Source organism: Pan troglodytes, chromosome 18 (genome assembly GCF_028858775.2).
Source record: "Pan troglodytes isolate AG18354 chromosome 18, NHGRI_mPanTro3-v2.0_pri, whole genome shotgun sequence".
Classification (NCBI taxonomy): Eukaryota; Metazoa; Chordata; class Mammalia; order Primates; family Hominidae; genus Pan; species Pan troglodytes.
In genome coordinates, this window is record NC_072416.2 from 83,214,522 (window position 1) to 83,239,234 (window position 24,713).

Consider the following 24,713-nt stretch of genomic DNA (forward strand, 5'->3'; position numbering starts at 1 on the left):
GGCATGAACGTTTTTCCATCTTTGTTTCTTAAAAACCTCAATAGGACAGAAAGAAGGAAGCCCACCTTATCTTTTCCTTTTGTAGTCACTCATTAAGTTCTCTGTGGCTTGGGCCCTTGTCCCATCAACATTGAAGACATTGGGTCCGTCGTATTGGTTTGTAACTGAGGAGAGGTGAACCAGTGGTGCCCGCTGCGTGTGCAGGGACTCTGGTCCCCAGGAAGGCATGTCGAGTGTCCCCTGTGTCATCTAGGGCAGGTCACAGCACTCAGCGAGGTGACTCAGAAATCAGGCCCCTCATAGTATCCCAGAGGGGGACACGTTGACAATGTTTCCTTTCTTGGGGTTCGAAGTGAGGTCCCTGCTGTTCTGGAAACATAGTCTCTGTCCATCCAGCACCACAAAGTAATGCTCCTCTTTTTTTTGAGACAGAGTCTCGCCCTGTCGCCCAGGCTGGAGTGCAATGGTGCGATCTCAGCTGACAGCAACCTCCGCCTCCCAGGCTCAAGCGGTTCTTCTGCCTCAGCCTACCAAGTAGCTGGGACTACAGGCGCGTGCCACCATGCTTGGCTAATTTCTGTGCTTTTAGTAGAGACGGGGGTTTCACCATGTTGGCCAGGCTGATCTCAAACTCCTGACCTCGTGATCCGCCTGTCTCTGCCCCCCAAAGTGCTGGGATTACAGGCATGAGCCACTGTGCCCAGGCAGTAATGCTCCTCTTAAGAAAGAAAGCATTTGGCCGGGCGTGGTGGCTCACACCTGTAATCCCAGCACTTTGGGAGGCCGAGGCGGGCGGATCACGAGGTCAGGAGACCAAGACCATCCTGGCTAACACAGTGAAACCGTGCCTCTACTAAAAATACAAAAAATTAGCCGGGCGTGGTGGTGGGCACGTGTAGTCCCAGCTACTTGGGAGGCTGAGGCAGGAGAACGGCGTGAACCTGGGAGGTGGAGCTTGTAGTGAGCTGAGATTGCACCACTGCACTGCAGCCTGGGGGACAGAGCGAGACTCCGTCTCTAAATAAATAAATAATAAATGAAAAAAAAAAAAAGAAAGCATCTGTCCCTCATCATGTCAATGGTCTGTAGCAGTCAGATGTGTTTCTGGACATCTCTGTGCTGTGAAAGAGCAGGTGAATGGGAGGCTGGGGCTACCACACATGCCTGGTTTCAGCTTATCAGGGCTGATTTATGGCCAAGCACTCACTGTTCTTTGGGGGAAGAGAGTCCTTATATTTGATACTTAAGCAGAGACCCAGTGACCTTGTTTGTTTGTTTGTTTGTGACAGTCTTGCTCTGTCACCCATGCTGAAGTGCAGTGGTGCAATATTGGCTCACTGCAACCTCCGCCTCCCAGGTTCAAGTGATTCTCCTTCCTCAGCCTCCCGAGTAGCTGGGATTACAGGCACCCACCATCATGCCCAGCTAATTTTTGTATTTTTAGTAGAGATGGGGTTTCACTATGTTGGCCAGACTGGTCTCGAACTCCTGAACTCAAATGATCCACCTGCCTCGGCCTCCCAAAGTTCTGGTTTACAGGTGTGAGCCACCACACCCAGCCCCAGTGACCTTGTTTTAAGGACATGACATGGAATTCCTGGAACTGGGATCCATTTTGAAGAGTCAGTGGTCCTAAGTTGTCATCAGGCAGGGGACCAGGTTCTGCTCTGTCTGTTGGCCTCTGCTCCAGCCTGTGCAGGCTGTGTGGACGCGTGCCACCTGCATCAGCGGGCACCTCGCAAGGCTTTGTGGAGCTCCAGTGAGTAGCCCACTTACATGTGTCCATCTGGCTTGGACTTTCTGTACTTAGTCCCATGGCTGTGCTCCTGCAGGGCCAGGCAGATGATGGCAGCCGATAATGTGCATCTCAAAGGGACGACCACCCGAGGAAGGATCCACAGGAAATGTCGCAGGGGGTGGGTCGTGCCACAGCCCCTGGAAACGAGCCAGGATGTTGCCCTTGATCTTGCCTGCATTCTGGCTTTGCACATTGAGGGAGCTGCTTCGGCCCTTCCCTTGGTCTCTGGCTGTTTGAGCTTTATATAGAGAGCCGAGTAGGAGTCAACTCTTTGGGGCTGTCTCTTGTGAAGTCCTTCTTACCACACGCCATGCTTTTCTGGGCAGTGCAGCTGCATCTTTCACACATGGCTATTCTTTTAGCAGTTTCTTACCCTGTGCAGTTTAAAAACAAACATCTTACCTAACCCGGAGTGCTTTCTACATGCCCATGACACCTTTCTCCTTACAGAGGATGAAGAACCACGGAAAAACTTGGGGCTCCGATATTGCGAACTCCCTAAATTCTCCCACCTCCTTTCCCACATAACCTGATGCTCAGCCTACTGCTGACAAGCGTCAGCCCAGCGGAGGCCCGTCTGCTCTGCCTTCGTCATTTCTAGTCCCCTTCGGTTATGTTTCGTGTTCCTCATTCTCACAAGAAAGAATCCCTTCCCTTCTGCAGATGGACGGCCCGTCTATAGGCTGGTGCCATCCTTCGAGGTCAGCTGGTGATACACACTGAGAGGGAACCTAGGTCCAGAATGTGCTTGTCAGGAAGGGTGTGCAGCCCAGGGTTCTCTCCATGTTCACTGACTCTTTCCTTTGTCATCTTCATTCTGCCGTTGAGCCTATCTAGTGGGTTTTTACAATTTCAGTTACTGTATGTTTAGTTCGAAGTTTTCCATTTGCTTCTCCTTTATACCTTCTGTTTCTTTCCTGAGACTTTTCATCATTCCCTTTATGTTAAGAATACCCCTCCTTACTTCTTGGAGTGTTTTTTATAATAGCTGCTATGGAGTCTGTCAGCTAATTCCAATGTCTCTGTTAGCTCAGATAAGCTGTTGCTCATCTTTTCCCATGCGAGTTGAGTATATTCACCTTCTTTGTATGCTAAGTGGTTCTGGATTGGTCCTGAACATTCTGAATATTACGTTAGGAAGCTGTGGTTCCTGATTCAGTCCTCTGGAGAGTTGTTGGTAGCTTGGTTTTGGCAGGCACTCCACCAGCTTGGGTTCAGGTTCTCAGTCCCTACCATTCTGCTGTGGGTTTTGGTGCCGTTTTCCAAGCCTTTGCCCACTCTTCAGATCTGTCCACTATGTAGCACTCCATGGCCTGTGTGGGCCCCGGGCATGCTCCGTCCTGACCTTCAGTGCTCAGGGTCTGTGCTTGAGGGCTTTGTTTACTTATGCCTCGCTCAGGGCTGAGCCCAGGAGCTCGTAACAACTTGATGGGGTTGTTTTCCCGAGCTCCTCCCTCTCTGCAATCTCTCGAGCACTTTCCGGTTTCCTGGGCCTCCTATCTTTACCCCTTCAGCCAGGAGGCAGGGCTTCAGTTATCAGCTCTGCCACGCTTCTCCCGTGACTGAGCTTACTTTTGTGGCCAAGCAAGAAGAGGACGCAGAGAAAAAAAGCCAGGGGGTTTTTCACCCTCTTTGGACCACCGTTCCTCCAGCTGGAAAGGAAGGTTCCCTCAGAGCTTCAGACACCTGCAGGCTGACCCCTCTGCTGGCACTGTCACTGTTGCCACCACTGCCGCTGTGGAATTTCCTGGGGACCAGGGCACCAGAGAGACAGGGAGAAAGGAAAAAACCCAGGGATCTGGCCCACTGTCTCAGAACCAGGTGACCCCTTTCCTGTTACTAGGTGCTTCTCCTGGAGCCCCTGGGCACACTCTTGCTCGCCTCTGGATATCGAGTTGTATTTAGTCCAGGCTGGGGATACCAGGGTCAGGGACATGGCAAACTCACTGCAACCTTGGTGGCACTTCAAATTCTGGTCTTCAACCCCCTTCTACCTGCTACTGGTCAATTCTCAGAGGCCTCAGTAGCTCCTTTGTGTGCCTGTCTAGCCTTTTAGCCACGTTCAGTGGGCAGGGAAGGGTGGCGGGGGTGGTGCTTACTCCCTGTGGAGTAACCATAAGGAAACCAGAACCATAAGGAAATGAGAAGATGTGTTTTAAAGGCCTTAAACAGAAACGTCTGGATTACAAACAGAAATGAGGAAGTCAGGAATAAAGTAAAGGGTGAATGATTAGGTGAGAGTGAGCAGAAGCGCCTGATATGCAGGATCCTGTGGGCCTCTGGAGCCCACCCCCTAACTCCCTCACCCATCTTTCCATGTGCACCTTGCAGAGGGAGGAGGGAAGCCCTCTGCACCCACCCCGCCTTCCAGGTTGAGACAAAGGCTTCGACCGTCAGCACGCGAGCCTATCCTTTCCACGGGGAGTGTCAGAAAGGTATCGATGGAGACATGGAAAGGGGTTTCTAAGAGTCAGGAGTCTTTAATCCATGATATCAAGTGTCTGTATCCAGGTAGTCACCCATGTGCAGAGCCTCATGCTGCACGATTGGATCTGGGCTTGATAAAGAATTTAGTGTCTCAAAGCAGATCTCTCTCTCTCTCTCCTTCTTTCTCTCACTCTCACCCTCTCCCCCCTTTTTTTCTCAAAAAACAAACCTTTTATTGCAAGAATGATTCTGGCTTTGTTAAAAGACTTTCTCAAGCTGGATGTGGTGGCTCACCCCTATCATCCCAGCACTTTGGGAGGCTGAGGTGGGAGAGTTGCTTGAGTCCAGGAGTTCAAGGCTGCAGCGAGCCAAGGTTGTGCCACTGCACCTTAGCTTGGGTGACAGAACGAGACTGTGTCTCTAAATTATACTAATGATGATAATAATACTAAGCAAATATTGTTAAACATGTATCAACCAGATAAGGGAGGATTTCAGAAGACCACAAATGACCTGTAGAAAACAGTAGAACACAATAACAATCTTCCGATTTCTCCGCATTGAGGGGCAGGTTTTGGGTTGGCCACAGCCCAGAGGGAGGTGGGTAGTGTGGGGGAAATTAAGAAAGCCTCAGCAAAGGTGCAGGGTGTGTGTGAGAGGGAGAGGAAGGGAATAGCGGCCTGATTAGGGCAGAAGTTCTTTCTTGAAGACACCAACACCGAGTGCTTCTGTGAGGTTGCTTTGCACGGTGGCCATGTCCCCTCTGTCTTTGCTCCCTGCCGAACTGCGTGGGCAGCTACAAGCAGCTCCAGATTGCAGAGCGCCTTGGGCCCCAGCCAGAGATGGCAGGTGTCACAGGTAGGCAGGGACAGACACTAGTGGCTCTTGAGCAGGAGGCTCACTGTGGCCCGCCAGGCCATCCCTGGATCCAGGAGGATTTGCCCAGTCTTTCCTCCCATAGAGGCATGGATGTCCTCAGTGCACAGCTGTTAGCTTTAGCCCTTCATGGGGCCAGCGGGAGCTGAGCACCAAATCCAAAGACGATGGAGGTTGGTTCCGTTCCACCCTCACCTACCTTGGGTTCTGATATGGTTTGGATCTGCGTCCCCACCAAATCTCCTGTCGAATTGTAATCTCCAGTGTTGGAGGTGGGAGGTGATCGGATCATGGGGGCGAAATTCTCATGAATGGTTTAGCGCCATGCCCCTTGGCACTGTCCTTGAGATAGTGAGTTCTCATGAGATCTGGTTGTTTAAAAGCGTGTGGCACCTCCCCTCATTCTCTCTCTTGCTCCAGCTCCTGCCACGTAGGACGTGGCTGCTCCCTCTTCACCTTCTGCTGTGTTCATACGTTTCCTGAGGCATCCCCAGAAGTCAAGCAGATGCCAGCATCATGCTTCCTGCCCAGCCTGTAGATCCAATTGAAACTTTTGGTTTTATTCTTTATAAATTACCCAGTCTCGGGTATTTCTTTATAGCAGTGCAAGAATGGCCTCATTCACATTCATAAGGCCCGAGTCCTGCATCTCTTAGGGAGCCACTCCCTGTCCAGTAATTAAGTGCGGCTGTCTCCATGCCAAGGGGTTGGGGCAATATTCGTTTATTTTGCCAAATTACTTAAGAGTGGAAGACCAAGTCGGTCTCTGTCCGAATTGAATTCAGCTGTCCCGGAGTCAGCCGCTATGTCCTTTTGTGAAAGAAGTACAGCCTGTCACCCAGGGAGGGCGTGCCTTACGGTGGGTTCTAACACGCAGTTGCAGTGGAACCAACTCAGTCAATGGTGATCGCTGATGGTAAACAACCCCTCACCCTGCGCTGTCTCTGTGCCTGAAACTCGAGGGCCCAGCCCTCGACTCAGGAATTACCTAGGACCAATTAAACAATGACTAAAGGGCAAAGTGTAAATCCAGGTGCTTGTGTGAGGTGACTTGAGTTGGGACTTAGGACAACTTCTGAAAAAACAAGAAATTTCAAAGACTCCTACTCTGGAGGAGCTGTTGATTGATATTTATTTATTTATTTATTTATTTATTTATTTATTTTTTGAGACGGACTCTTGTTCTGTCACCCAGACTGGAGTGCAGTGGCGCAATCTCGGCTCACTGCAACCTCCACCTCCCGAGTTCAAGCCATTCTCCTGCCTCAGCCTTGGGAGGCTAATTTTTGTATTTTTAGTAGAGACAGGGTTTCACCGTGTTGGCCAGGCTGGTCTCGAACTCCTGACCTCAAGTGATCCCCCTGCCTCGGCTTCCCAAAGTGCTAGGATTACAGACGTGAGCCGCTGTGCCCAGCCGAGCTGTTGATTTATAACCATGGTGTTTCTTTTCTTCCCTCCCTGATCCCCTGGGGGCTGACTCACCGCTTGTTTTCCGCAGTGTGGTAGAGTTGGGTTTGTTGTGGAGCCTTGGGCATTGTTGCTGAGTCAAGGAAGGCAGAAACAGTAGATTGTGTGCTCTGTGCTGTGAGGAATGTATCCCCTGCACTGCCTGCCTTGTGCCCAGCACTTAGCACAGAGCCTGCCCTTCACAGGCGTTTACAAATGGACCCAGTGGGCCAGGTGCACTGGTTCATGCCTGTAATCCCAGCACTTCAGGGAGCCAAGGCGGCAGGATCACTTGAGCCCCAGGTATTTGAGACCAGCCTGGGTAACACAGTAAGATCTCATCACTACAAAAATGTGTTAAAAAATTAGCCAGGCATGGTGGTGCAGCTACTTGGGAGGCTGAGGTGGGAGGATCACTTGAACCTAGGAATTTGAGGTTAACATTGAGCTATGATTGCACCACTGCACTTCAGCCTGGGCGACAGAGTGAGACCCTGTCTTAAAAAAAAAAAAGGAAAAGAAAAAAGAAAGGACCCAGTTGAAGCCATAGTTTTGTGAGGTCGTCTTCGTGGAGAACTTAATGCGTTTTATTCTCCCACTGGGTTGGGGAACCAGCAGATGGCCCCTTCTCTCTTTTTTTCTGTGAACTGTGAACCAAATTTAGATGTTTTCCTCTTCCCGGAGGTCATAAAATAGGACCTATCTTTGGATATAGCCATTATGACAGTTTTAGGGGAGAACTGCATTAAGCTTTATAAAATGTTATCTCAGAAGAGAAATGGCAAGAAACCCTAGAGGTCCAATGGCCTCTCCCTGTTAATAACCTGTTAACAAGCAGACATCCCCATTCCCCTTCCCGCTTCCCTCAAAAGGAGACCCCAGAGAACTGTTCCGGTTGGTGGTGGCTCCGCCTTGCTCGAACTCCTCTGCAGGCTCAGCTTTCCTTCTGAGCCACATAGAATCATACTCTCTACTTCCTCGCATACAGCGACTCTCACACATTTAAAGACCACCGTCTTGTCTCTCATGTTACTTACCCCCATGGTAAATTTCAACTTTCTCACCCTTGCTCATGTGATATGATTATTAGACTCCCTAACAATGCTGGCGGGGTTTGTTTGGGATTTCTTTGGATGCTCTCCAGATTCTTGGTAGCTCTCGCCTTTTCCCTATCATGTTTTTTTTTTTTTAAGAGACGGGGTCTTGCTGTGTTGCCCAGGCTGGACCCAAACTCCTGGGCTCAAGTGACCCTCCAGCCTCAGCCTCCCAAAGTGCTGGGATTACAGGCATGAGCCGTTGTGCCTGGCCTCCTTTCATGATTTTTTAAGTCTTGCAAGCACTTATTAAATGAAAATGCCTTTGCAAGGTTGTTATCCTTTCTAAAACGACGCATTGGCCAGGCGCAGTGGCTCACGCCTGTAATCCCAGCACTTTGGGAGGCCAAGGCAGGCAGATCACGAGGTCAACAGATCGAGACCGTCCTGGCCAACATGGTGAAACCCCGTCTCTACTAAAAATACAAAAATTAGCCGGGCATGGTGGCACACGCCTGTAATCCCAGCTACTCAGGAGGCTGAGGAAGGAGAATCGCTTGAACCCTGGAGGTGGAGGTTGCAGTGAGCTGAGATCATGCCACTGCACTCCAGCCTGGTGACAGAGCGAGCGAGGCTCTGTCTCAAAAAGCAACAACGACAACAATAACAACAACAAAAAGCTAGCCAGGCCTGGTGTCAGGCGCCTGTAATCCCAGCTACTCGGGAGGCTGAGGCACCAGAATCGCTTGAACCTGGGAGGCAGAGGTTCCCAGGTTCCATTGCATCGTGCCATTGCACTCCAGCCTGGGCAAGAAGAGCAAAACCCTGTCTCAAATCAATCAGTCAATCAATCGATCAATCAATCGATGCATCCTAATGGGTTTCTTTGGGCTTAAGGTTTCAGGATAACAATGAGTATAGATTCTTGGACGTGGCTAACCACAGTATTGCTGTGGAAAGTTGATCATTTCTCCTGAGGCATGGAATTGAACAGAGTGTTCCAGGAGCAGCCTGACCAGCAGAAGCAGAGTGAGTGGCATCATCCCTGTGGTATGGGGGCAGGTGCTTTTGTCCGTGCATCTGAAGGTTGGTTCAGAGTTTGCTGTTTTCATTAGTTCCACATATGTTGACTCAGCAAGCGCGCCCTCAAGCAGTGAGCTGCCTCTCAATGTCGTGCTTGTGTAACTTCAGATCAAATTTTTATTTTTATTTTTATTTTTTTTATTTTGAGACCGTCTCGCTCTGTCACCCAGGCTGGAGTGCAGTGGCATGATCTCGGCTCACTGCAGCCTCCTCCCAGGTTCAAGCGATTCTCTTGCCTCAGCCTCCCAAGTAGCTGGGATTACAGGTGCCCACCACCACACCCAGCTAATTTTTGTAGTTTTTAATAGAAACAGGGTTTCACCATGTTGGCCAGGCTGGTCTCGAACTCCTGACCTCAGGTGATCCGCCCACTTCAGCCTCCCAAAGTGCTGGGATTACAGGCGTGAGCCACCACGCCCGACCTGGATCAAATTTTTAGATAACCTCGCTAGTCATTTATGAGTTATTGGAAGGCAGACACCATGTTGTTTCTACATCATGTCTGATACACGGAAGGTACTCAGGAAACACCCAGCGAATGAATGAATTTCCCAGCCAGAGGCATCTTTTACACCCAGCGCATTGCTGCAGCCTGCCAAAATCCTTTTGGGTCTCGATTGTGTCATTCTGTAAGTTAACTGTATCTCTTGGTTTTATGTTCCCCACATTCTCTATCAACATGTTGTTTGCATTCATATCTGAATAATTAATAGGGTGTAAGGATAGGCCTGGACTAGAGTTTGCCCCATTAGGGATGGAGACATCTTTCCAGGTTGACTCTCTGGATAAGGCAGCTCAGCTATCATGTTTTATCAAACTTAACAACTCATCAGTCCTAAGATTCATCTTTATTTTATACATTACTAAGAAAGATTACTTGAGCCCAGGAGTTCAGAATCAACCCAGGCAATATAGTGAGAAGTTGTCACTACAAAAAAAATTTTAAGGCCAGGCGCGGTGGCTCACGCCTGTAATCCCAGCACTTTGGGAGGCTGAGGAGGCACGGATCACAAGGTCAAAAGATCAAGACCATTCTGGCCAACATGGTGAAACCCCGTCTCTACTAAAAATACAAAAATTAGCTGGGCATGGTGGCGTGCACCTGTAGTCCCAGCTACTCAGGAGGCTGAGGCAGGAGAATCACTTGAACCCGGGAGGCAGAGTTTGCAGCGAACTGAGATCATGCCACTGCACTCCAGCCTGGCGACAGAGCAAGACTCTGTCTCAAAAAAAAAAAAAAAAAAAAAATTAGCTGAGTGTGGTGGCGCATGCTTGTAGTCCCAGCTACTCGGGAGGCTGAGGTGGGAGGATCACTTGAGCCCAGGAGGTAGAGGTTGCAGTGAGCTGTGATTGTGCCACTGCACTCCAGCCTGGGTGACAGTGAGACCCTGTCTCAAAAATAAGATTAAACACTGCCGTTTACACTATTACACATTTTCTTATCACTTAGAATTTTTGTTCTATCCTTACTGAAAGAATGTCTTTTAGAATTACTTAGACATAGATTGTTATATGTCACCTTGGTCCATAAGAAAGAAAATATAAGCAAAATAAATTGGTTAAAATACTTCGAAAGCTTCTTCACATTCAAAGACCCATATTTCTGAAGTTATCTCAGCGCCATTGAAATCTGTGTTTCTTTTTTTCTTTTTCTTTTCTTTTCTTTTTTTTTTTTGTTGTTGTTGTTGAGATGGAGTCTCACTCTGTTGCCCAGGCTGGAGTGCAGTGGCCACATCTCGGCTCACTGCAACCTCCACCTCCCAGGTTCAAGCAGTTCTCTGGCTCAGCCTCCCAAGTAGCTGGGATTGCAGGTGCGCACCACCACACCTGGCTGATTTTTGTATTTTTAGTAGAGATGGGGCCTCACCATGTTAGCCAAGCTGGTCTCGAACTCTTGACCTCAAATGATCCACCCTCCTCAGCCTCCCAAAGTTCTGGGATTACAGGCATGAGCCACCGCGCCCAGCCAAAATCCATGTTTCTGTACAGTATCATCCTGTCACCAGCAGTGTGCCCTTCCCAGAATGTGCCATCCATTTACCTTTGGGGAGGCCTAAAGGGGATGGCAATGTCGTACGTCCTGGCATGGGTGGTGGCTGCATGGACGTATTCGCTTTGTGAGGGTTCATTGAACGGCATCGTTATGATTTATGTATTTTCTGTATTTCATTTTATTTTTGAGGCAGGGTCTCTCTCTGTTACAAAGGCTGGAGTGCAATGGTACAATCTCGGTTTACTGCAACCTCTGACTCCTGGACTCAAGCAGTCCTCCCACCTCAGCCTCCCGAGTAGCTGGGACTACAGGTGTGTGGCACCGCGCCCAGCTAATTTAGTTTATTTTTTTGTAGAGACAGAGTCTCACTATGTGCCCAGGCTGGTCTCAAACTCCTGGACTGAAGTGAGCCTCCCGCCTTGGCCTCTCAAAGTGCTGGGATTACAAATATGAGCCACCACCCCCAGCCTCTTTTTGTGGTTTTTTTTTGTTTGTTTGATTGCTTAAAAATAGAAAAGGAGTGTCCACTCTTGTCTCTAGACAGTACCGTGATGGGCTGGTTGAAACAGTGATAAGACACATCTGATTTCAGATATCTTAAAGTGCAAAAGAAAATAAGATGCGTTTTAGGATAATGAAATACAATATTTCTAAATCCATCAAATTACACATTGTTTAGGCCATGTTTTTCTGCCTCGCCTTCAAAGACAGAAAGTGAAAGTGAAGTCCCTTGCTAAAACTCAGTGTACTGTTCTACAGGACAGGACAATCTCCCTGATCTCTGAGTCTGTAACAAACACACACAAACAACTGCAGGGCTTAGTCTGGCACCAGCTCCTGACCTCAGCCCTCACCACTTCCCCTTCTTGGTGCTTGCAGAGTGTCGTGTTGGTAGCCTCTTTCTAGACACCTACTCACATGGATATCTTACTTAATCTGTTGCACAGAATCCCCCACCTTCTCCTTTTGAAATGAGGTTTCCATTTGCCCTTCTTCTCACCTCTCCCCCAGCCTGTTATCTTGGTTTTTTTGGAGATGAGAAATCGTGATTCAGAGAGTTCTTCTGTAAAGCCTGTGAGTTGTAATTCATCAGTGTGACAGCCGAGTGCTCGGAGCCAGCCTCCCAACAAGCGTGGGCTCTCGGGCCCACTCAGACCTCTAAGCTGGTGCTTGGGTGGTGCTGCGGGGCAATCTGTGCTTTTTCTTTCCCTCCCGTGTCTCCCCCAGTCCCCATCCTGGCCTTGCCAGTGCTGCAGCTCAGCCCTTCTCTGCACTCTAAATGGTTCTGTGCTTTGTTTGTGCCTCTGGTTCAGCCCAGACCCCCCTGGAAGCCACAGCCAGCAGTTTCTCCTGTCCATGTGAGAAGCACGTGCCAGCAGGCACCTTGAACTCAGGATAGCTGGGGGTTGGTTGCGATGGAAGGCATGACGGTCTGCAGTGGGGATCCAGGATCCCAGACATGGATCCTAAACTGCCATAGGACCCATGCCTTCCTAAGCCTCCCACCCTTTGCTCCTTCCAATGAGCGCGGTGTTAGAAAAGCCCGCCTTTCCGAGGCCCCCTGTCAACACTGCCATGAGAAGTCTTTCAAACGCCCTGAAAGTTAGGTTCAGGAGAAGCCAGTCAGTGAGTTCCCCATCATACCACACTGCAGTGGTAGCTCTTTCCATTCCACAGAACAGCAGCCAGAGGGAGCCAGGGCAGCTTCACAGCCCACCCCATGGGAAATGCCTGACTTTCTCCATGTGGGTCCCTCTCCAGGAAAGCCTCCCTTCCCAGCTCCACTTAAAACCCACCCAGCCTTCCAAGACACAGTTCCCCAAGTCTTCCCTGAGAATCTCCTTGCCATTGGGTGTGCTCTTGCATTCCTCCGAGCCCCGCTCGCCGAGAGCCCTTTGTTCACTGGTTACGGTGCTGGCCCCCTCTGCTCGATTGCCCAATTATTTAGATACTTGTCTTCTTTTTTTGAGGTGGGGTCTCACTCTGTCACCCAGGTTGGAGTGCAGTGGTGTGATCATAGCTTACTGTAGCCTTGAACTTCTGGGGTCAAGGAGTCCTCATGCCTCAGCCTCCCAGACAGCTGGGTACTATAGGTGCATGCCACCATGCTTGGCTAATTATTTTTTAAATATTTTGTAGAGACAAGGTCTCTCTTTGTTGCCCACACTGGTCATGAACTCCTGGCTTCAAGCGAGCCTCCTGCCTCAGCCTCCCAAAGTGCTGGGATTACAGGCAGGAGCCACTGCACCCAGCCGGGATACTTGTCTTATTTTTCCTACTGGGTGTAACAGTGTCTGAAGGCTGAGTCTGTCAGTTGTTCTTGTTTGCACAGTGCCCTGTACATAGCACCTCCGCAGAAAGCATGTTTGTTTGCGAGTCAGCTGAATTGTTGAATGGGTTTTTCTTTGCCTCCTGGGTTATATTGTAAACCCCCTGTGGTCAGGAATTGTGCCGTGTACACTTTCATGCAGCCGAGATGAATGGCGTAGAGTCCGGGCTGATGCATTTTATTGATCAAAAGACCAGTAAATGATCATATAGTTTTTTCTCCTTTCAGTTACAAAATAAATCAGCAGCAGGGCATTTTACTGACAGTCTTCCTTAAACTGTTTCTCCCCCATCACCACGTGTACAGGGCGACGGGAGGAAGTGTGTGGTGTGATTGGGACCCCAGTGGCTGGACTCTGCAACTGACCTTGCAGACTATGGCAGGTGTGGAGGAAGGAGCAGTTCAGATGCAGCCCCTTTGGGTGGAGCTCACCTTTGCTGGCACTGTGAGTTTTCAACCAAAACACATTGACATCATCTCCTATGGGCCTGACCCTGTTCCAGTCCCGGGAATACTGCAGTGAAGAAAACACACACGACTCCTGACTCCCAGGGAACTTGTGTTGGTGGAGTATTGTCCTGGGATCTTCAGTCCTGGGCCACGAGGAGGCAGTCAGCCAGAGCTAGCCCGTATGCCAGTGCCTGGTTTAGAGGATCTCCACTGGAGAGGCTGCCTCTGTTTTTTGTGGGTTTTTTTCTCTCTCTCTCTTTTTACCTTTCCTGCGGTGCTGAGGCTGCCTCTTTCAAGCCAGCACCTGTGAGTAGGTCATTCTGTGTGGGACCTGGTGTGTCTGCACACGGCTTGGTGTGGGCTGGAGCTGCCCCCACTGCCCTCCTCATTGGTGACCCCAACATTTTTGTCTTTACTGGGCAGTGCTCCCCACAGGAGTAGCCCCTGCAGATGGCTAAGATGCTGCTGCTGTCTGTGTCTGAGGGAATAAAGCCAGGCTCTTATGTTCACAGCAGAATGACAGTTCTCCCTCCCCGGTGACTACAGCACGCGGATGCTATTTTGGTTATCAAATCAGAACCTCGGCACTTCGTACCCTCTTCAGAGAATTCAGGCATGAATGGTCTGTGGTCCGACACTTGTCAAAAGCCCTACTGAGGCATCTGGCACTGGAGGAGAGGCACCCTCACGGGCATGTTCACTGTCATGCCTCATTTATCAGGGAGCTCTTCTCTTTACCTAGTAGCGGGATCCAGCCAGACAAATACCTGTACCAAATTGATTTCATGTATGCCTTCAGATTTTTTGAGAGTCATTTAAAGAAATGCCTGTTTTGGCCGGACGCGTTGGCTCATGCCTATAATCCCAGCACTTAGGGAGGCCGAAGCAGGTGGATCCCTGAGGTCAGGAGTTCGAGACTAGCCTGATCAACGTGGTGAAACCCCATCTCTACTAAAAGTACAAAATTAGCCGGGTGGGGTGGCACATGCCTGTAATTCCAGCTACTTGGGAGGCTGACCAGGAGAATCGCATGAATCCGGGTGGCAAAGGTTGCGGTGAGCCAAGATTGCTCCACTGCACTCCAGCCTGGGCAACAAGAGCGGAACTCCATCTCACACAAAAAAAAAAAAACACAAGAAAACAAAAAAAAAAAAAAAAAAAGAAAGAAATGCTGATTTCAACATCTCTTTACCTTTTACAGACCTTGTTAGAGACCTTGTCATCACAGTAATCAGTGTCATTGCATATGAAGACCCTCCTGACAAGTGCATTTCCAAATTCAGTATCTGCAGAAAGCTACTCTGCAGATGAATTTGTCAGATCAAGAGAATTTTATGAGCAAGGATGCTTTTCTTTTTTGCTTTGGCTGCCAAGAAACACAACTAAATCCACTGCCCAACTGCCATAATGAATTTGGTTGATTCCACTGTCTCGTAGTTGCTCTAGATCCATATTGACTTAGTATAAATCTTTGTCTGGACAGCAACCCAAACACGCTGACATTGGGTTTAGACACACACATCTAAAAGGACATTGACATTTCCTGTGACTTGACATGGACTGTTGGACCAACTATTAGACCAACTATTGCTTAGTAGCCCGAAACAGCCAAAAATCTCTTTTTGGCTCAGATAGGGTGTCATCAAAAGACATGTAAACATGACCTCATGGTAGAAGTGAACTGCTTCAAGCTAGTAATGTGCTGTCTTGCCGGTATCCAGTATTGCTGTGTTTCCCTCGAAAAACTGATCTATGCTGTAGTGCCCCTATAAGTTTGCTTAGGTGTTCTGGGTGTGCCCTTGTGCCAGTTTGGGAAGCACAACCGTAGGTTAAAAGCATTCTCAGCCCCTTGAGCTGTGCCTCAGGTAGTGAGGATTTGGGGGTTCGCCCTGAGCCAGGCTGTCTCCTCTAGTCATAGGAGGCAGTATCCAGCTAAGGTGGCTCCAGAAAAGAGTGGGGTGCCCGAGTGCGAACATGATGCTTAAGATGCTATCAGACGCCAGGTCTGCCTGGAGGTGGTCCCCGCACACACCCCTCTTCTCCAGCCCCACGTTTCTCATCTCTAAACTGGGAGTAAAAGCAATAATACTGCCTCAGCGGTGTGAAGCTGCTCAGAATGAAATGTTTTTGTATAGTGTTGCTCTTTGAAAGGTATGAACTACTCTGATAATAGGGTCATTGATTTCTCCTCTGAGCTGTCTCATGTTAGCACGGCCAGGGAAGATCTTCAGCTTCGCCCTTTGAGCTGGGAGGACCATAACCTGTTTCCCCAAAGTGTTTCTTCTAAGGCCCTTCATGTAGTGCGTCACTTACTGTGATAATCCTACTGATTAGGGAAAAGAGCAATTCTTCACATTTTTCAAAGAGGAAACTAGGGTACAGATTCAAATGATTTCCCAGTTTGATTTTTTGTTTGTTTGTGTGTTTTGTTTTTTGAGACTGAGTCTCATTCTGTTGCCCAGGCTGGAGTGCAGTGGTGGCTCTATCTTGGCTCACTGCAACCTCCGCTTCCTGGGCTCAAGCGATCCTCATGCCTCAGACTCCCGAGTAGCTGGGATTACAGGCATGCACCACCAGGCCTGGCTAATTTTTGTATTTTTAATAGAGACGGGATTTCACCATGTTGGCCAGGCTGGTCTTGAACTCCTGACCTCAGGTGATCCTCCTGCCTCAGCCTTCCAAAGTGTTGGGGTTACAGGCGTGAGCCACTGTGCCCAGCTTTCTTAGGTTGATTTGTGATGGAGCTGAGACTCAAGGACGAAGAGGCGCATTTTTCCTTGTTTGGGCTGCCAGGGAGTTGGCAAACTAGGTACTTTAGTCAGCTGTGGAGAGGAGGGAAGTTCAGGCCTCCCTCAGAGACACAGGTGGTGTCTCGGGGTCCCGGTGCCCCATGTGCACAGTGCACCTGCTCTTCCTGCACAGCACCCTTCACGGACAGCAGGAGCAAAATCCAGGGACCCCAGCTGCGAGGCTGGGGTTAGGTGATGTTTCCACCTTACAGTTGAAATGAAGGTTCAGGCCAGGCACGGTGGCTCACGCCTGTAATCCCAGCACTTTGGGAGGCCAAGTTGGAAGGATTGCTGGGGCCCAGGAGTTTGAGACAAATCTGGGCAACATAGTGAGACCTCACCTTTATAAATAATAATAATAATAAGTTAGCCAGGTGTGGTAGCACATGCCTATAGTCCCAGCTACTCAGGAGGCTGAGACAGGAGGATCACTTGAGCCCAGGAGGTCAAGGCTGCAGTGAGCCAAGATTGCACCACTCTACTTCAGCCTGGGCAACAGAGCGTGAACCTATCTTAAAAAAAAAAGAAAAGAAAAAGACTGGGCCCAGTGGCTCACACCTGTAATCCTAGCACTTTGGGAGTCAGAGGTGGGTAGATCACCTGAGGTCAGGAGTTCGAGACCAACCTGGCCAACATGGTGAAACCCCATCTCTACTAAAAATACAAAATTAGCCCAGCATGGTGGCGGGAGCCTGTACTCCTAGCTACTTGGGAGGCCGAGGCAGGAGAATTGCTTGAACCCGGGAGGCGGAGGTAGTTGTGAGCCGAGATCACGCCACTGCACTCCATCCAGCCTGGGCGACAAGAGTGAGTCTCCGTCTCAAAAAAAAAAAAAAGAAAGAAAAGTTTCAGGTAAAAGCCCACCAAGTATATATTGCTGCAGACAGACTTTTGGCAAAGTAACTTGGTGATTCCTATCACAAGCCTTAATAATGCGCACACCCTTTGGCCAGCAGTTCCACATCTAGAAATGCCTCCTCAAGCATCTGAGATGTCGCTGTAAGAGGTGAGGGTGACGTGGGGATCAGCGCCCCTGGTTCTCCAGCTGACCTGTGTGCGGGTTCCTTGCCCGGTCTCTTCCTGGCCTCTCCCCGCCTTGCCTTACTGCAGCTTCAACAGGGGAGACAATCCAGGTGCACGTGCGTGTGATGTGTGTGTGTTGTGTGTTGCCTGAGGTTTTGCACACTCTGAGAGGAGCAGCACATTCGGGAGTTCTTGGGGACACGAAAAGAGAGGAGAGTCTTGAGGTTGATGGGAAGGGGCAGGCTCACAGAAAGTTCCAGATTCTCCCTGCAGGGAGCTCTTGTCTGATTGCCCAAGGCCAACCAGCTGGAGAAGCCACAGCTCTGGTTGTTCCGGCATGCTGGGGAAATCAGTGTGAGCACAGCTCCGTGGGGAAGTGGCGGAGCAGCCACACCAGGGCAATCTCGTGAGTTCCTTCTACAGCTGGAGGCTGCTGGGTGGGAAGAAGCGGTGGGGGAAGTGGGGCGGAAGGGGTTGCAGCAGGAGGTTAGGAAACCCCCTCCAGAATACAGACCGCTGTGGCCTCTTTTCCCATGAGCAGTGGCTCCCCGGCCTCATTGGCCTTCCTGGTTCTTGAACTTTCTAAAGTGGTTACCTTAGGGCCTGCATGCTTCATGTTCCCTCTGCCTGGGTCACCTTCAAGCCTTTTCAATGCTGGTTCTCCCTCTTTCCATCTCAGCTCAGAGATCTGCCTCCCCAACCTGCCTGTCCAAAGAAGCCACTTCTCAGCCCTCTCAGGACCATCACCTTCAGATGGTCTCTGTAGCACTTAGTGCTGCAGAAGCTCTTGTTTGGTTTTTTATTCTATTAACTCTATCTTCCCCTCTCCCTGCCCCTGGTACGTACGTAAACACACACACACACACACACGCCCCATAAGGTCTCACTCATGGCTTCATTTCTAGCTCCTTGCACAGTAACCGATGCATAGTAGATGCTCAGTGCATGTGTGAAGAATGAATGGATGTTTGCAGAATCTCATAAGGGCTTTGGAAGGTACAGGTTGACTTAGAATTTTAGCCTAATTTGGTTGGTGGAAGCCTCCATCATGGGGCCTACGATGCGAATTGCAAAGTGTAACCGCAGGGGGGGTTGCAGTGCTTCAGGCCCGCAGGCCAGCATGTTCCTATCTCCAGTGACACAGATTCCCCTGTGGCCAAAAACGCGGTTTCTCAGAGTCTGGGGACCTGCATTGGGCCTCAGTACCTCCTTGAATGTAGAACAAAGCAGATGGGCTGGGATGCAATCCACAGATGGGTTTTTTGACTCCCAGAGTGTTTTGAAATAAATTTAAATTAGTTGCCAGTGTTGAAAAATCAGAAGATTTCATGTAACGGGATTTCAGCATTCCTTAGAAACCTGTAGAAGCTCTGATACTCCTGGGTCTACATTCCCAAATGGTAGCACCGGGCTGGCTCTAAGCAGGGACAGTGTGGCTCCTTGCTGGACCACCTCCTCTGTTTTCGCCAGCTGGCCAAGATTGTGACCCTGCAATGTGAGAGTGGCCATGACCTTGTCCTGCCTACAGGCCCACAATGACCTTTCCTTCCTGGAGGAAGAGGGTGGGGTTGCTTCCCCTGCCATGACCACAGACAGTCACTGCTGTGACATCTTAGCTCTGGGAGCGAGCCCCAAGGCAGCTGAGATCCCTGAGCTGAGGGGTCCGGGGACAGGGGTGGTGCACGCCACAGCTATCGGCGTGCAGGACCAGCCCTCCTGCCACCCATCTGCTTCCTCTTACTCTGTGCCTCTCCTGTGATGTTATCGCCTCCGTGCTGAGCCCACGGAGGAAGGCGGCACCCAGCACTCAGAGCTTCTGGGAGAGGGTGACTCATGAGAGCATCTGAACGGCCCAAGAGTGCCTGAGGCTGGATCAGAAATAGCCACGATCGTCCAGTTTGATTGATTGATTGATTGATTGATTTAGTTGTGATGGAGTCTCGCTGTATTTCCCAGGCTGGAGTGCAGAGGCACAATCTCGGTTCACTGCAGCCTCCACCTCCCGGGTTCAAGTGATTCTCCTGCCTCAGCCTTCCGAGTAGCTGGGATTACAGGCGCCTGCCACCACGCCCGGTTGATTTTTGTGTTTTTAGTAGAGACAGGGTTTCGCCATGTTGGCCAGGCTGGTCTTGAACGCCTGACCTCAGGTGAGCCACTCGCCTCGGCCTCCCAAAGTGTTGGGATTACAGGCGTGAGCCACTGCCCCCAGCCCCAGCTTGATCTTGAACCTCCTGTGTGTGGGCAGAGAGACTTGGCCCTGCTACTGCTTGAACGGCTTCCGGAGACAGTGACTTGTTTCCTTTTTCCCTCTGAACTGTGAGTGTTTGCCACGCAGTGTTAGGATAATGAACAAAATGAAAGAGGAAATCACCCCGATGCCAGCACCGCCAGACATTTCTACATTCTTTCCCATCGCTTTTGCATATGTATACATGATTGTAATTAGAGTAAAATTAAATTTCTCTCACTTCAGTATTCGCAGGCCTCTGAACAGGGGGTGGCAAGCAGGAGCACTCAGTAAACCTTGGCTGACCGAAGAATATTCTGTTTACTTCACTAGAAAGTGAACGTTTTCTGAATTGTATCATACACTGATCACTACTGCAACTTTTTCACATGTATTTACCATTTTACTATATTTATTTATTTACTTTTTTTTTTTTTTTGAGATGGAGACTTGCTCTGTCGCCCAGGCTGGATTGCAGTGGCCTGACCTCAGCTCACTGCAACCTCCGTCTCCCAGGTTCAACCGATTCTCCTGCCTCAGCCTCCCGAGTGTTTAGGATTACAGGCATGCGCCACCATGCCTGGCTAATTTTTGTATTTTGAGTAGAGACAGGGTTTCACCATGTTGGCCAGGCTGGTCTCGAACTCCTGACCTCAGGTGATCCACCCGCCTCAGCCTCCCAAAGTGTTGGGATTACGGGAGTGAGCCACCGTGCCTGGCCCGTTTTACTATATTTAGGTATTTTTTCTACCCAGCTCCCCAGTTAATCAGGATTATAAATACTGTTGCAATGAGCATTTTTCTCTATGTAACTTTTTGTGTGTTTTGAATTATTTTCTTAGGATAAATTCCAAGCATTTGAATTCCTGAATCAGAAGAGAGAAAAATAAGAATGATAGAAATTGCCTTTTGAAGTATTATCTCTCCCTATTCCAGCAGTGTTTGAGAATGTTAATTTTGCCATAACTTTACCAGTATTTAGATAGTTTTTAAACTTTTGCTAATTTGGAAATATAGGATGGTACCTTGTGGCTTTAATTTGCATATTTATATTGTGGTTATTAGTATGGGTTGAAGAATTGTCTACGCCTTTAATAATTGTATTTCTTTTTTCTTTTTTTGAGACAGAGTTGTGCTGTCACCCAGGCTGGAGTCCAATGGCACCATCTCGGGTCACTGCAACCTCCGCCTCCTGGGTTCAAGCAATTCTCCTGCCTCAGCCTCCCGAGTAGCTGGATTACAGGCACGCCCCACCATGCCTGGCTAATTTTTGTATTTGTAGTAGAGATGGGGTTTCACCATGTTGCCCAGGCTGGTCTTGAACTCCAGACCTCAGGTGATCCACCCGCGTCAGCCTCCCAAAGTGCTGGGATAACAGGCGTGAGCCACCGCGCCCGGCCTATAATTGTATTTCCTCTTGCGTGCCTTGCCTATTTGAGTGGTTTGTGTAGCTGTTAGAATATAGACTTTTTAGAGTTGTGTGAATTTGTAGTACAGACAGCACTAGCTTAATGTTCCTACTATATTTACTGTAAACATTTTACTAGTGTGTGGTTTTTCATTTTTAATGCCGGGCATGTTACCGTGTGTGTGGTTTTCTGTTCTTTGGTGAGTGAGAATGCGCTTGTGGAAGGGCCTTGGGTTTCTGATCCAATCTTGGTGCCTCGGCCAGGGCGGACCCATCAGAGACTAGGCGCCCTGGCCGGGGACGCAGCTGGCAAGGGGAGACCCCGCCCGGCCACTCCTTGCTCTCCAGCTCCCTGAGCTGTAGCCACTGCCTTTTGAGCTCATCAGAGTCCTTGGTGCTGTCCTGGCCTGGAAAGTTCTACTGAGCTGAGGTTTATGCTTCTCTCTTCTGGACTGAGGCTTGTTTTGCGGGGCTCCCCTGAACATGCCTAGCACCACGCTGGTGACCTGGAACCAGCCTTTTCTCTTTCTGACTCAGGGTATTTAAAAATATCCCAGACTGAAGAATTTGGAGGAATCCATCATCAATGGGTGAGCATTAAGCTCTTAAGAGGCAGAAAAGGCCATTCTGCTATTGAGTTGTCCTCTGAAGACGCGTTCAGTTCAGCAGTTTCACAGCCACCCCACTGGCAGGCATTGTCCTAGATATTTGGGGTCTAACAGGGACAGGGCTGAGGTTAGAGGTGTGCTCTGCTCTGAGGGGCTGTCAGGAGGGCGTCTCCTTCCCGCTTAGCTGTCTGCCTCTGTACTGGTGAGGAAGGTTCCCCAGTACCTTCTAAACCAGCAGTCAGGAGACCTGGGTTAGAAGCGAAGATTCAAATCCCAGCTCTGCCACCCTGTGACCTATGTAGCCAGCTCCCCTGACCCTGTGAGCATGTTCACAATCCGGTCTGTTCCTTCGTTCAGCAAGCACACGACACACATGCACGTAGTCAGGAGTCCTCGCTGGGCACAGCATGGCTACAGTGGTGCCAGGGCATGGTCCCTCTGGAGGGGCGTATACTTTACGGGTAAACAGAGATACTGGTGTCTGTCAGTAAAGCAAGCAGGATGATAAATGAGGCTGAATAAGATGCTGGAGCCCACAGAGGAGTCAGTCATTCATGTTGAATAGGAGCAGAGTGGAGCTTCTCAGAAGACGTGGCCGAGGCAGAGGCTTGAGGGGTGAATAGAACTCCAGGGTGGGAATGGCGGAGGAAAAAGTTGGGGAATGGAGAAGGGAGAGGGCTGCCCAGCCTGAGGAGCCAAGGGGTGTGTCGTTGTCCAGGGGGGCTGCAGTGCTGGGAGAGGGGACAGGTCCAGATGGCGAATGTTGTGGTTAGCAACCATCATAGGGTTTGAGAAGGAAGCTGAGAGGGGATAGACCTCTGACAGTCCGGGAATGTTTTTGATGAGAACAGAGCCCAGGAAGGAGGAGGTCGGAGCCCAGGAGGTGAGGTGTGTCTTGCTCAGTAGGGAGGTTCTTCCGTAGCCACCGATTCCAGTGACAGCGAGCGGGCAGGTGGATTGTCCCTGGTGATCCTCCGTTTCCAGCCCAGGATGGGCCTTTTCTGTCCTGGCGATGGGCTCAGTCTTGGGGCTGGAGCGGGGAGGAGGCCAGCAGAGGCAGTGTGCTGACAGTCTGAAATGCTGATGTCAGTGTTTATTTGTTCATTCATTTCACACGTATTTATTGAGGACCTACCATGGACCAGGTGTTGAACAGTAAAGCGGACAGTAGGAAGATGATGGCAAAGAGGCACCCCAAATTCCGGAAGAGCAGAGGTTCTCTTTCCGGGGAGTCTGTGATCTAGGTCGGGATTCTGGTGAGGAGTGGCGCTAATGTCTGTGTCTGTGTTTCCATTCTAGATGCCGTAGGGCCAGGTGAGCTGCTGTGAAGGACTCATTCTTGGTGGCCGGCGGTTACTGGCAACTTGTGAGCTTGGTGGGCTCCTACTAACGCACCTGGGACACCAGGCTGCTGGGCTCCCCTCCAGGCAGCCTCCCCTCCAGGCAGCCTCACCAGCAGCTCCCCTGAGCCATGGAGACCCCAGAGGTCCCCGTGGGCTCGCTAATCGACTTTGGGCCTGAGGCACCCACCTCCTCTCCCCTGGAGGCACCACCCCCTGTGCTGCAGGATGGCGATGGCTCCCTGGGGGACGGTGCATCAGAGAGTGAGACCACTGAGTCTGCGGACAGTGAGAATGACATAGGCGAGTCGCCCTCGCACCCGTCCTGGGACCAAGACCGCCGTTCCTCCTCCAACGAGTCCTTCTCCTCCAACCAGAGCACCGAGTCCACCCAGGATGAAGAGACCCTGGCACTCAGGGACTTCATGCGTGGCTACGTGGAGAAGATCTTCTCTGGAGGGTAAGGGGCCTGTGTGGACGAGACAGCCTGGTGTGGCCACAGGGCCCAAGGGGACTCGCCTCCTGCTCTCGGCTCTGCCTCTCCCCAGGGTGCCACCTGGGGCCAGAGCTTCCATTTCCCCATCAGCCAGGGGTGGCGACTGCAGGGGCCTCACTCCACTCCAGGCTGCATGCAGAGCCATGCGGAGAACTTTAAAAGAATACCCGAGCCTGGACTTCACTCCAGACCAGTTATATCAGTTCTCTAAGGTGAGGCCCAGCATCAAAGTATGTGCGGCTCCCAGGTGATTTGGAAGGGCAACCATGCAGAGAATCCCTGGAGGGACACGCTCCGGAGTGCCCAGCTCACAGGTCCCCATCATCCCCGTGAGCTCCATTATGTTCTTTTTGTTTATTTTCTTTTCTTTTCTTTTCTTTTTTTTTTTATGAGACAGAGTCTGGGTCTGTCACCCAGGCAGTGCAGTGGTGCGATCTCAGCTTAATGCAAGCTCTGCCTCCCAGGTTTAAGTGATTGTTCTGTCTCAGCTTCCCGAGTAGCTGGGACTATAGGCACCTGCCACCACGCCCGGCTAATTTTTGTATTTTCAATAGAGACAGGGTTTCACCATGTTGGTCAAGCTGGTCTCGAACTCCTGACCTCATGTGATCCACCTGCCTCAGCCTCCCAAAGTGTTGGGATTACAGGCGTTAGCCACCGTACCCGGCTGAGCTCTGTTATTTTCCAGTGCATGTTGTTCCTGAATTTTATCCACGCATTCTTTTTTTTTTTTTTTTTGAGAAGGAGTCTCACACTGTCGCCCAGGCTGGAGTGCAGTGATGCGATTTCAGCTCACTGCAAACTCCACCTCCTGAGTTCAAACAATTCTCCTGCCTCAGCCTCCCAAGTAGCTGGGATTACAGGCATGCGCCACCACGCCTGGCTAATTTTTGTATTTTTTTTTTCTTTTCTTTTGAGACAGAGTCTGGCTCTGTGGCCCAGGCTGGAGTGCGGTGGCGTGATCTTGGCTCACTGCAAGCTCCGCCTCCTGGGTTCACACCATTCTCCTGCCTCAGCCTCCCGAGTAGCTGGGACTACAGGTGCCCGCCACCACACCTGGCTAGTTTTTTGTATTTTTAGTAGAGACGGGGTTTCACCATGTTAGCCAGGATGGTCTCGATCTCCTGACCTCATGATCCGCCTGCCTTAGCCTCCCAAAGTGCTGAGATTACAGGCGTGAGCCGCCACGCCTGGCCAATTTTTGTATTTTTAGTAGAGATGAGGTTTCACCATGTTGGCCAGGCTGGTCTCGAACTCCTGACTTCAGGTGATCCGCCTGCCTCGGCCTCGCAAAGTGCTGGGATTACAGGCGTGAGCCACCATGCCCGGCCATCCATGCATTCTTAAACAAGGCTTTGGAGGGACTGTCTCTTTCTTCTCACTCCG

General features: G+C 50.3%; 1 protein-coding gene across 10 annotated transcripts in view; it reads left to right on the top strand.

Annotated features, from left to right (window-relative positions):
* The window catches only part of KIAA0513, a 66,313-nt gene that overhangs the window by 16,363 nt on the left and 25,237 nt on the right, over positions 1-24,713 (top strand). For 4 of the 10 annotated variants that reach the window (XM_016930302.4, XM_063797899.1, XM_009431342.5 and 1 more), the window contains exon 2: positions 22,791-23,291. In XM_016930302.4, the coding sequence (XP_016785791.1) occupies positions 22,963-23,291 (329 nt within the window). In that variant the 5' untranslated portion in view covers positions 22,791-22,962. Of the gene's footprint in view, positions 1-866; positions 8,611-13,292; positions 13,432-20,603; positions 20,812-22,790; positions 23,292-24,713 lie in introns of those variants that run through there. The other 6 variants (XM_016930301.4, XM_054668540.2, XM_063797898.1 and 3 more) reach the window with 5 other exon arrangements.